Source organism: Alosa alosa, chromosome 4, assembly GCF_017589495.1.
Source record: "Alosa alosa isolate M-15738 ecotype Scorff River chromosome 4, AALO_Geno_1.1, whole genome shotgun sequence".
Taxonomy (NCBI): Eukaryota; Metazoa; Chordata; class Actinopteri; order Clupeiformes; family Clupeidae; genus Alosa; species Alosa alosa.
Window position 1 is genome coordinate 25,964,416 of NC_063192.1, and position 12,571 is coordinate 25,976,986.

At 51.2% G+C, this 12,571-nt stretch overlaps 1 protein-coding gene across 1 annotated transcript in view; it reads left to right on the forward strand.

Annotated features, from left to right (window-relative positions):
- Nucleotides 1-12,571, forward strand: part of LOC125292961 (disco-interacting protein 2 homolog B-A) — a 44,796-nt gene that overhangs the window by 19,285 nt on the left and 12,940 nt on the right. Inside the window, exons 2-11 of the mRNA XM_048240557.1 lie at nucleotides 2,505-2,576; nucleotides 4,564-4,704; nucleotides 5,632-5,757; nucleotides 7,136-7,378; nucleotides 7,696-7,827; nucleotides 11,191-11,310; nucleotides 11,444-11,641; nucleotides 11,940-12,031; nucleotides 12,139-12,249; nucleotides 12,385-12,508. Coding sequence (XP_048096514.1) covers nucleotides 2,505-2,576; nucleotides 4,564-4,704; nucleotides 5,632-5,757; nucleotides 7,136-7,378; nucleotides 7,696-7,827; nucleotides 11,191-11,310; nucleotides 11,444-11,641; nucleotides 11,940-12,031; nucleotides 12,139-12,249; nucleotides 12,385-12,508 — 1,359 coding nt within the window. The remainder of the gene's footprint in view (nucleotides 1-2,504; nucleotides 2,577-4,563; nucleotides 4,705-5,631; nucleotides 5,758-7,135; nucleotides 7,379-7,695; nucleotides 7,828-11,190; nucleotides 11,311-11,443; nucleotides 11,642-11,939; nucleotides 12,032-12,138; nucleotides 12,250-12,384; nucleotides 12,509-12,571) is intronic.

The window sequence follows — 12,571 nt, forward strand, 5'->3', positions numbered from 1 at the left end:
TTTCATGTTCGCCACCATCTCTGCCACTGGAACAGTTTCACTGCAGCTTCAGTGGAAAAGAACAGCAGTTGTGTGAGCGTTGCGTTTTCCCCTCACAGTCTCCCCTCTGTCCTGGCCAGGTAGGGTCACGTTGGTGCTAGGCCACTGAGCGGTACTTTCCCCTTATATGGAGCGTTGCTCCTTCCAAGGCGGCTTGACGCCCCTCGTTCCCTCTCATCCCCCACTCTTTTCACACCTCCGTCATCTTCCTCCCCTGCTCCTCGTTTTCCGTCCACTCTGGCCACCGGTGATGGCACCCTGCCGGGCGTGTCTGATCAGAAACACGGAGTGGCCCTTAGCGGCCGAAAGGGCCAGAGCGGGCCCCGGAGCCGAAGGGGGGGGTCTGCCGCAGGACAAAGCTGGCCCAGTCAGTGGGTGGGCGGTGTGGTAGTGAGCCTGGGCCTAGTGGAGCTCTAGTGCCAGTCTGAGCCTGTTGTGCCCAACACAGACTCCTCTCTGTCTGTCAGCTTAGTGCCACTACCACCCCAACATGACATCAGTCACACAGGGCACTGCCCAGTGGAACAATGCCACTCCAGTCCCTCTACACACACTGCCCCAAACCCATCCATCTCCCCTTGACTGCAGCCAGCCATATGCCCCTGTTTGTGTGTGTGTGTGTGTGCGCTTTCGTGTGTGTTTCTGTGTGAAGGAGCTGTTTACAAGCTGCCAGAGTTGTGTGTGTATGTATGTGTTTCTGTTTCTGCTTATGTGGAGATGTTTTCAGTCTGCTAGTGGCGTGTGTGTGTGTGTGTGTGTGTGTGTGTGTGTGTGTGTGTGTGTGTGTGTGTGTGTGTGGTGTGTGTACAAGCGCGTGAGAGAGGAGAAAGGTCCTATTTGTAAGTCTCAGTAAGTCTCAGGGCAGTGTCTTTTGTCTGAGCCGATCACTTAAAAATACCATTGATCTGAATGCCTTGCATCTGGCCATGCCAGCACAGCATATTTGAATTGAAGTAGCAAAACTCGATTGAATTGAACAGAACGAGAGAGAGAGGCAACATGAGGAGAGAGTGTGTGTGTGTGTGTGTGTGTGTGTGTGTGTGTGTGTGTGTGTGTGTGTGTGTGTGTGGAGATGGCAGGCAGGGGCTGCTGTGTTTCTAGGCCACATTCTCAGGCAGAAAGGGTAACCAGGCATGAACTCATCTCTGAATGCTGAGCGACTCTCCACATCCAAACGAGCACGAGAGAGAGAGAGAGAGAGAGAGAGTGAGAGAAAAAAATAGAATCCCATACACCCCTCTCTCCCTGCCTCTTTCCACTGACTCATTCCTTTTTTTCTCTTGGTCTTGCTCACACAGCTCTGCCTTTGTCTCTCTCTATCTCTCTCTCTATCTCTCTCTATCTTTTCTTTCTGCCTTTTTCTCTCCGGCTTGCATGTGGAGGCTCAAGTTGGCTTTTTTTATTGCTTCAGTCCAAAAATAAAACCCCAACCAAAACAAACAGCCGAGTTCCCTTATCGTCCTTATCACCCAGAGCAGATACCCCACGCCTGGACATCTGGGATCACTCTTAGGAACCTGAAACGTACGCACACAAACACACTGCCTATGGAGCCACAATCCTGGAAGGAAACTTACTGTCACAACAAGGAGAACATTGGCGAGTCTATATCTATGGTGTCTGTAACACAGTGTCAACAGACACCATAAACAGCTTTCTCAGTCCTGGCCACCCCCCTGTGGAGGCAGAAGACTGCACCGCATCTAGAATAGCGAATAGCATCAGTGCCTTGACACAGGTGTGAGCCAAGCGAGTGGGAACTCAACACTTTAGTTTGGGCTCTTTTCTTCTCTCTCGTTGTGCTTTCAGCATGGCTGTCTGTTTAATGTCCACTGTCTCTGCCATCCACTTCATCCCTCTATCTGTACCTCTCTCTTTGTGTGCACTGCACTGCACTGCACTGCACTGCTTATCACAGACGTGTGTCAGAGCGTTTAGCTGCGCCCTGTTCCCACTGAGCAGAGGAAAGGAGGTGTTTGTGGACTGAGATTGTACAGTCACCCCCCTCAACACCCCCCCCATACCTCTCGCTCTCTCTCTCTCTCTCTCTCTCTTTAAACACCCCCCTCTCTTTCCACTCCTCTGCTACTCCCTCTCTGCTATTGTTCCACAGGTTGAGTACACACATGTGGGAGAGAAAAAGAGAGTTGGGAGCTGTGTGTGTGTGTGTGTGTGTGTGTGGACCGCACCGAGTGGACTTTACCCAGTGCTTGGAGGTGGGAGTGCTGGTCAAGGCCACCCCTGCCCCGAGAGAGGGGCGCATATGCTGCTAGCTCACATGGCCATCCTGCTCCACATCTTTGTTTACTTTTTTTTTTTTGGGGGGCACACTGCAGACACACTGTGTCTGTGGCCACACTGCAGATTTGCGTCATTTCAGGTTGTGTGTTTTGATTGTGTGTTTGTAGAGTTTGTAATCTGTCAATCGCACACTCACGAGGGCCTCTTGTTGTTCTGCTTCCCAGGTGACATCACCCAGAAGGGCTATGAGAAGAAGAAAGCCAAGCTCCTGGCTCCCTACATTCCCCAGATCCAGAGTAAGTGCACCACCCTCCGCCTCAACAACAACACCGTGTGCTTGTGTGCGTGCGTGTGTGTGTGTGTGTGTGACAGTGTACATATTTATAGATTCCTTTCCTTGTCAGATTAAAAAATTATGCTGCATTAGGATCACAAACAAAACAGACCTTTTAATGCAGCTTCAGCCGGAAACACTCTTGATTACTTTCTCTCTGGCTCATCTAACTAACTACTCCATGCTCAATATTAGGCCAGCTATTTTCATTTTTCCCTTAAAGGGCTGAGACTGTTTGTGAAGATAACAGCTTCAGGCGTTTTCCCCTGGAATGCTGTAGAGAGGAGGGGGGACAAAGTATGTGGTGGTGTGATAGATTAGGGTGTGTTACTTAATTAACCTCCTTATTACTGGAATTGATCTACTGTTTTTCCAAAACATCCTGGGCTGTTTGTTGTTGATTGCCCAGCTCTGCTGATCATACGTGGCTCCTGGGTGCCCCCTAGTGACACACTTAAGAACTGCCCTGTGGTTTGACATGTATAGACATGTTTCACTCCACTATGTTCACAGCTCCCCACCCCTCTGTCTAGCAAGGGGACTGTGTTTCTCCTACATGTTGATATTTAGGTCCATGTTTATTCAGCGTGTCCAGTTTAAATGTTTGTGTTAGACCTGTGAACTGCAATAAATAGTGTTGTATGTTTTATCGCTGAGCTCATGTCAACAAGTCGACCATTAGTGAGCCAAACCATCAACACACATAACATGACTTAGAGTAATGGCCTCTGCCTTTTCCTGTCAGCACCATGAGCACACACACACACACACACACATTTACATTCTCACACACACACACACACACACACACACATGCACACATTTACATTCACACACACACACACACATACGCACACATTTACATTCTCACACACACACACACACACACACACACACACACACACACACACATGCACACATTTACATTCACACACACACACGCACACATTTACATTCACACACACACACACACACACACGCACACATTTACATTCTCACACACACACACACACACAAACACACACATACACAAAGCTATTTTGACACAACCTAAAAGAGGAAGTGAAACTGAGGTGAAACTCAGAGTGCTGTTTTGTGCTCTGCGTTATAAATGGAAGGCTAGCACGCCTGTAACGGCGTTGACTCACCCAGAGCTGCGGAGCCACTGCAGGCTACAGTGCACACACAGAACGAGAGACTGACCTTAGCTGGCCTGAAAAAAGGCACGCGGCCACGTCAGCCCTGCGTTACACAGCATAGCACAGCACAGTACAGCTCCCAGCATAGCACAGCACAGCACAGTACAGCTCCCAGCATAGCACAGCACAGCACAGCTCCCAGCATAGCACAGCACAGTACAGCTCCCAGCATAGCACAGCACAGCACAGGACAGCTCCCAGCATAGCACAGCACAGCACAGCTCCCAGCATAGCACAGCACAGCTCCCAGCATACATGTAGCACAGCACAGCACAGCTCCCAGCGAGATAACTCAGGGAGTGTTGAAATCGAAGAGAGAGCATGACCATGGTTTTAAGGCTAGTGAAAGCCTCCCCATATCCCACAGCTCCCCCTTTGTGCTTTATGTCATCTTGCTTTTTTGTTGTTAGCTGACATCGTTGTTGTTCTCCAGCTACTGAGAAGTTCTGAAGGGGGACATTTGGTTGTTCCTGTTACACTGAATCACTGCGGTGTGTTGCAGGGAGTTCCCTCTGGTTTTCATATGCTATTGATGCGCATTATCAGCAGTGTGGAGGCCTGCCGTCACATCACACAGGACCCTTCAGCACCCGCAGATATCGGCCCTTTGAACCTCAAAGTTCACCCCCTGCTGTTTGCTCCCTCTTTCACCTTTTTTGTGTGTGTGTCTGTCTGTCTGTCTGTCTGTCTGTCTGTCTGTGTGGTGTTCGAGAGAGAGAGAGAGAGATAACCCTGTGTTGTGTCCTCCAGACGTGGATCCTCATATTCAGCTGACCCCTCCGGGCCCCAGCGCAGACCCCACTCCCAGCCCAGACGCCGGACCCTCGGCCTCCTCACGCCACCATCGCTCACACCGCAGTGGAGGGGCCCGCGATGACCGCTACCGATCAGGTAACGCCCAGCACTGGAGACACACACACACACTAACGCCCAGCACTGGAGACACACACACACACACACACACACACACACGCCCACGCCCAGCACTGGAGATACACACACACACACACTGCTACTGATCAGGTAACACGCAGCACTAGGTATTTCTTCATTAGCTGTCTATTAAAAGTTTAAATACACCGATGACCTTTTCCTATTGCTATGGTTACACGTAAACAAGAGCACATGCATGTTAAATCCTTTCACAATTCAGTCCTGTGACATTTAAATGCACATAACCAGACACCTATAAGTACAGACAACAGAGCATTAAGGTGTAGATGGAGCAGAAATTCACTAGCTGTCAGCATTTTTTTGGTCTGCACGCGCACACACACACACACACTCACACTTGTGCACAGTAAAGTGACCGTTGCGAGGCGTTGATGGTTTTCTGTGGCTGTGTTACTGTGTTGGAGGATGACATGACGGTGGAACTGTCAGAGACATGGCAGGAAGAATAGTGGTGGCCCCTCAAGCCATCTGTCTGAACCCATGCCTTCTGCTGAGGTCATGTCTGTTTACTGCTGTGGCTTTCATGACCAATATCTCTCTCTCCTCCCCCTCTCTCTCTCTCCCCCCTCTCTCTCCCCCCTCTCTCTCTGTTTCTCATTCCTTGTGTCTGTTTATCTTTCGTCCATCTCCTGTCTTTACTTTATTCCACTCTCACTCTCTCACACAATATCTCTCACTTTCTGTTCTTGTTTCTCTCTTTCTCTTCTCCATTTCCCCCTCTGCCCCACACACACACTGCTTGACCTTTTGTCCTTTTAACCCTTGACGACTCTTGCCCCCCTCTCTCTCCCTGCCCCCTCTCTCTCTCCTCTCTCTCTCTCTCTCTCTCTCTCTCTCTCTCTCTCTCTCTCCCCTCTGTCTCAGATATCCACACAGAGGCTGTGCAAGCTGCGCTTGCGAAGCACAAAGAGGAGAAGATGGCGCTGCCCATGCCCACAAAGCGACGCTCGGCCTTCGTCCAGTCGCCCGTGGACAACTGCACTCCTCCCGGTGAGGCCCGCCAGCACCACTACTCCCACTCGCCTTCTGCTGTCCTCTGCCCGGCCAGGTCACACCGGCCATCACACACACACACACACACACACACACACACACACACACACACACACACACACACACACACACACACACACACACACATACACATACTGTACCTACCTACACACACACACACACATATACTGTACCTACACACACACACACAAACACACACATGCACACATGCATGCTCAAACACAAACACACAAACACATTTTCATGCACTCATGCAAACATGAATTTTGTAAGTGTCTCTCACACATACACTATGTCCTCATACCTATACAAATGCATGCGACCACAGAAACACATACCTGACCTGTGGACTCAAACTGTAGCTGCACTAACAGTATGCACACAACCCTCTACATTCACTCACACACACACACACACACACACACACACACACACACACACACACACACACACACACACATCATTTGTGTGCACGTTGGCTGCCCCGTACTACCATATGCGTCTCTACTGAGTGAGCTCAGAAAACATGACATCATGTTGAGGGGAGAAGGCCAAACCTGCTCTGCGAATCCTCCTCCACCACCATATTCACTCACGGCAGGGGTCTGTGGGGGTTGCGTGGGTATTGGCTGTGTGTCCAGAGATGCGGTAGGATTGCAATCAACGCTGCCAAGCAGTTTTGCATCTGTACACACAACACGAATTCGGACACTGTCATGTGCTTTGCAACCGGAGATGGCCGTGGTGGTCACCTTGTTTGCACTCCCTGAGTAAAGGAGCTGAGTGCTCGGCCATCACCCGTATCGGGCCCTTGTTTGTTTTGCGTAGAGTTCAGGCCCCGCATGTTGTTGCTATGAGTGGGTGAGGTCATGTGTTTACGAGCAGAAGAACATTGTTTGGAGATGTTTGTGTAATGGGTTTGTGTATTTGTTTTGAGTGGGTTTTATTTCTCTGTTTTTGTTTTTTGTCCGCTTGCAGTCATGGATATCTGTGAGAAAGAAGCGTGTGTTCAGTTGAGCATCCATGCACACCACACTATTCAAATTCTGTCGTGTTTATTGGCATATTTTTCCCATTTGTTAGTGTGTTTGGATGTTGTTTATGTGTGCTTGCCTTGAATGTTGTTGTTTTTGTTTGTATGTATATGCTGTATGTATATTTTATATGTTGTGTATGGCTATGTGTATGTGTGTTTTATTTCTATGTGTGTAACTGTTTGTTCTATGTGTGTATGTTTCTGTCTGTTTTGTCTGTGATGAAGACACTGATGCCTTCTCTGTGCGTGCAGGAGTCCCAGTGCACAGTACGGTGTCCACTAAGGTCCAGTGCTTATGCCCGTCTCCGCTCTCCACAGACACGTCGTCGGCGTCCGAGGACGAGGGCTCCCTCCGCCGGCAGGCTGCGGTGAGCGCGGCGTTGGTCCAGAGCCTGCAGAGCCCCGACTACTGGATCAACCGCTCGCTCCAGGGCTCGTCCACCTCCTCGTCCGCCTCCTCCACCCTCTCCCACGGCGAGCCCAAGAGCCAGAACCAGAGCCAGAACACGGGCCCGCCCGCCCCCAGCGCCCTGGCCGACGTGCTGGCCCACACACGCTTAGGTGGGTTCCCCCCCTGGCACACTGATGCTGACACCCTGGTCTTCACAGCCTCACCTGTCCACTGTAAATACCTGCAGAATCAGGTGGAGGTATTTACAGGTGTCAGGTGTCCTGAGGAGGCTACATGCCCTGCATGCTGAATGAGTTCTTATGCACATTTCTGCTGTATGAGTTAGCACTACAGTGCGTGCAGGCAATGCCAATGATCAGGAAGCAACTATGTCTCGAAACTGTTACATAGAGTCTGGCAGTGTTGCCGTATGATGTTGGGCTGGTCAGTTGAACTGACCACACTGCCCGCGCGTCTCTCCCTGCAGCGGAGAACAGCAGCGTGCCCCCTGACGTTACCTCCACCACGCAGCAGGACCGGGGCTCGCGGGTAGACATACCCCCCGTGCGTGGCATGAGCCGGGGCCAGAGCCGCGCCAGCATGATGGACACGGCAGACGGTAGGAGCGCCACACACACACACACACACACACACACACACCTGAGCTATGGACTGAAGTACAAGCACATACTTTCTATAGATACTTATGTATTCAGGTGACTACACACATAAACACATACGTGTGCATGTCCTAGTAACCCTGCTCACTCTCATTAGGTAGGTGTTCTTGTCACGGTGCTTAAGGAACTGGGTTGAGAATAAATATAGGCTGACTCAGATGTGGATAAGCTGATAATGCTCAACTTAACTAACAATAGGCCGCAGTGTGTGGCACCCTCGTGTTCACAGGCGAGCTTCAGTATGCGGATAAGCACGGAGCCGTGATCACGATCAGAATGTTGACACACTTTCAAGTTGCACACTGGAAAGATGAATGCCCCTCCATTTTGAAAGCATAAGACACCCTTCCAAACCATCGCACACTGGCCACAGCTCTGTCCAGCTCCGTTTCCCAGTCTGCACTGGGGGGTTGTTGTGTGGTGGATTATAATGGCCATGCTGAATCAGAGCATTGTTCTGTTGAGAGCGCCGGCGTGTCTAAGCTCAGACCATGCGCCATGGCTCCCCACCGCAACCCAAACTCGTACTCCCACTCTGCCATCATTTATACTGATGACTCTTTTATTTCGGCATAGACTTTGCCAAAGGTGTGTCCTGCCCATTTTTTAGTGTGCATGTGTTTGTTTTTTTGTGTTTTTTTCCTCAGTTGACATTTTAGTTGTAATTTGTCAGAACTCTACCCTCCACACTGACACTCAGGGGTTCAGAAGCGCTGTGTGTGTGTGTGTGTGTGTGTGTGTGTGTGTCTGACCCAGCTGATATGAATCAATATCCCGTGATGCTGGCTAAAGAGCCATGCTAATGACCATTTAACACATTCCCTGAATTAGTCAGGGACGAGCCCTCACCATGTGAGCCTGGACAGGAGGCTGCTCTCAATGGACTGGAATGGGTGGGTGGTGCTGCATATGTCTGCTCAGGGTTGGGTGGTGGGGCAGCTGCTTAAAGAGTGTGGACGTTTGCAGTCTCACCTCTGAAGCTCAGTAATTAAGCTCAAGTATGCACTTGTCTGATTTGCCCAGGCCTTTGCTAATGGGATTGGATATATTCCTCTCCAAACCCACTCACCCTCCCCCGCACACAGATACTCACACACACACACACACACACTGTAATCTACTAAAAACAGCACTGGATAAAGCTACATGTCAGACTATTGCTGTTGGGATTGTAATTGTGCCATTCTACCAAGTTAAAGAGATTCATGCTTAATCTTTTGCTTTGCTGGCTGCTGGCATGGCACGGCACGGCACGGCACGGCACGGCACGGCACGGCATGGCTCTGCTCTGCTCTGCTCTGCTCTGCTCTGCTCTGCTCTGCTGTGCTCTGCTCTGCTGTGCTCTGCTCTGCTCTGCTGTGCTCTGCTTTGTTCTGCTCTGCTCTGCTCTGCTGTGCTCTGCTCTGCTCTGCTGTGCTCTGCTCTGCTCTGCTGTGCTCTGCTGTGCTCTGCTCTGCTCTGCTCTGCTCTGCTCTGCTCTGCTCTGCTCTGCTCTGCTCTGCTCTGCTCTGCTCTGCTCTGCTCTGCTGTGCTCTGCTCTGCTCTGCTGTGCTCTGCTGTGCTCTGCTGTGCTCTGCTGTGCTCTGCTCTGCTTGCTGTGTCTCTGCTCTGCTCTGCTCTGCTCTGCTCTGCTCTGCTCTGCTCTGCTTCTCTGCTCTGCTCTGCTGTGCTCTGCTGTGCTCTGCTCTGCTCTGCTCTCTGCTCTGCTGTGCTCTGCTCTGCTTTCTGCTCTGCTGTTGCTCTGCTCTGCTCTGCTCTGCTCTGCTCTGCTGTGCTGTGCTCTGCTCTGCTCTGCTCTGCTTGCTGTGCTGTGCTGTGTGTGCTGTGCTCTGCTCTGCTCTGCTCTGCTCTGCTCTGCTCTGCTCTGCTCTGCTCTGCTCTGCTCTGCTCTGCTGTGCTCTGCTGTGCTCTGCTGTGCTGTGCTCTGCTCTGCTCTGCTCTGCTCTGCTCTGCTCTGCTCTGCTGTGCTCTGCTCTGCTCTGCTCTGCTGTGCTCTGCTCTGCTGTGCTCTGCTCTGCTCTGCTCTGCTCTGCTCTGCTCTGCTGTGCTGTGCTGTGCTCTGCTGTGCTCTGCTCTGCTCTGCTCTGCTCTGCTCTGCTCTGCTCTGCTCTGCTCTGCTCTGCTGTGCTCTGCTGTGCTCTGCTGTGCTCTGCTGTGCTCTGCTCTGCTCTGCTCTGCTCTGCTCTGCTCTGCTCTGCTCTGCTCTGCTGTGCTCTGCTCTGCTCTGCTGTGCTCTGCTCTGCTCTGCTCTGCTCTGCTCTGCTCTGCTCTGTGCTCTGCTGTGCTCTGCTGTGCTCTGCTCTGCTCTGCTGTGCTCTGCTCTGCTGTGCTCTGCTCTGCTCTGCTCTGCTCTGCTCTGCTCTGCTCTGCTGTGCTGTGCTCTGCTGTGCTCTGCTGTGCTCTGCTGTGCTCTGCTCTGCTCTGCTCTGCTCTGCTCTGCTGTGCTCTGCTCTGCTCTGCTGTGCTCTGCTGTGCTCTGCTCTGCTCTGCTCTGCTCTGCTGTGCTGTGCTCTGCTCTGCTGCTAACAAACTCATGTGCTCTTCTTTTGTTCTCCTTTTCTTTGTGACATTCTTGTCTGTCCTCTCGTTTCCCATCCGGCCCACTTTTGTGGGTCATGTGTGCTTTTTTGGGGCTTTCATTTTGACCGGCTGTAGGAAGAGGTAAAGGTAATATCACACACACACACACACACAAAGTCACCCTGCTCCGGAGGGGTCACTACTGAGCTCTGTCCTGTCTGTCTCTCGACCCTCAGTCAGTGTGTCCCTCTAGTTCTGTGTCCTGTGTATCGCCTGTAGATCCTCATTTTTCACATACAAGCCTAAAGTAGAGGTGACCGCCAAGTGAAGTGATATGATGTGTAGCCTGTGGACAGTAGCCCGTGGGTGCGCTCCAAATCACACCTCACACCCTATGTAGTGTGCTAACTTCAGCAAGCAATGCTGTGATCGCTATAGAGGTGATTCCTCCCTGCAGAGTTTGGGACGGATGGGTGAGTAGAGTGTTATTTGGAGCACAGCCGTAGATGTGTATGTGTGTTGTAGACCAGGGCTGCCTACTCCCAGTACTGGAGAGCTGCCTCTGCTGTACCCCATGAATGATTTAAAAGTCTGAGAGGGGAGCACTGCACTTGGATTTGGTTGAGTTTAAATGATCCCAAAAGTCAGATTTCCAAGCTCTTCAAGAACTGAAAGTGGGCATCCCTGTGGAGTAGCTTGGCAGATAACTGTGTGTGTCTCTGGTTGTGCGTGTGTGTGTGTTGTTTGTGTTGAAGACACTGATGCCTTCTTTGTGCGTGCAGGAGTCCCAGTGAACAGTAGAGTGTCCACTAAGATCCAGCAGCTGCTCAACACACTCAAAAGGCCCAAGCGGCCGCCACTCAGCGAGTTTTTCCTGGACGACGCGGAGGAGATTGTGGAAGGTGAGTGACCGTCAAGATACAACATTGCTCAATTTATATAGATATGGTCAGACTGAACATGCCTATATTAAATAATACATTGGAAACATTGCCGTGCACTGATTCGTCCTCTGTTGCTCCCTCTGTCCTGCAGTGCCCAGGCCTGACCCCAGCACGCCCAGGCCTGAGGGACGACAGATCATCCCGGTGAAGGGCGAGCCTCTGGGTGTGGTCAGTAACTGGCCCCCAGCCCTGCAGGCAGCGCTGGCCCGCTGGGGGGCCACCCAGGCCAAGAGCCCCGCCCTCACCACGCTGGACAACACCGGCAAGCCCATCTACACCCTCACCTACGGTGAGCCAGAGAGGACAAAACTCATTGAGGCCTATGTGCTGTAGCTTCAAATGCAATACTATTATATGGCCAAAAAAACATATCTGAACTTGATATGATGTTGTAGTAGGTCATAATTGGGTAGATGAGTTCAGATGATTAGATGGTAGTAATACTTAGTAGTAGTAGTACTACTACTACTACCACTACCACTTCTACTACTACTACCACCACCACCACCACCACCACTACTACTACTACCACTACTACAAATACTACTAACTAATTCTTACTCCTGGTTTGTATCCACCCTGTGCAGGCAAGCTGTGGAGTCGCAGTCTGAAGCTGGCCTACACTCTCCTCAACAAGCTGGGCACCAAGAGCGACCCCGTTCTCAAGCCTGGCGATCGGGTGAGTCGCTACGCAGCCTCTGTGTGATTCAGCCAACAGTGACCATGACCAGTAACGCTGATCATTGCCATACTAACTTCTCTCTGCTTTGTGTGTGTGGTGTGCAGGTGGCACTGGTCTATCCCAACAATGACCCAGGCATGTTCTGGGTGGCGTTCTATGGCTGTCTGCTGGCAGAGGTCATTCCTGTGCCCATCGAGGTGCCACTCACTCGCAAGGTACGTGTCAGTGCTTGGATGATTTTAAACATGCAACATGGGACATTGTTGTAGCTGATGCTTCATAACTGGCGTTATGTAGTAAGATGATGGTCCACGGCACTGATTTAGTGTTTGCCTATTGATCCTCCGTAGGACGCAGGAAGTCAGCAGATTGGCTTCCTGTTGGGCAGCTGTGGCGTTGGATTGGCTCTGACCAGTGAGGTGTGTCTCAAAGGCCTCCCCAAGACCCCCAACGGAGAGATCCTGCAGTTCAAAGGTCAGCTCCTCTCCTGGAACCTGTGTTCCTATTGTCACCTGCTGAAATAAATCATCATGTCCA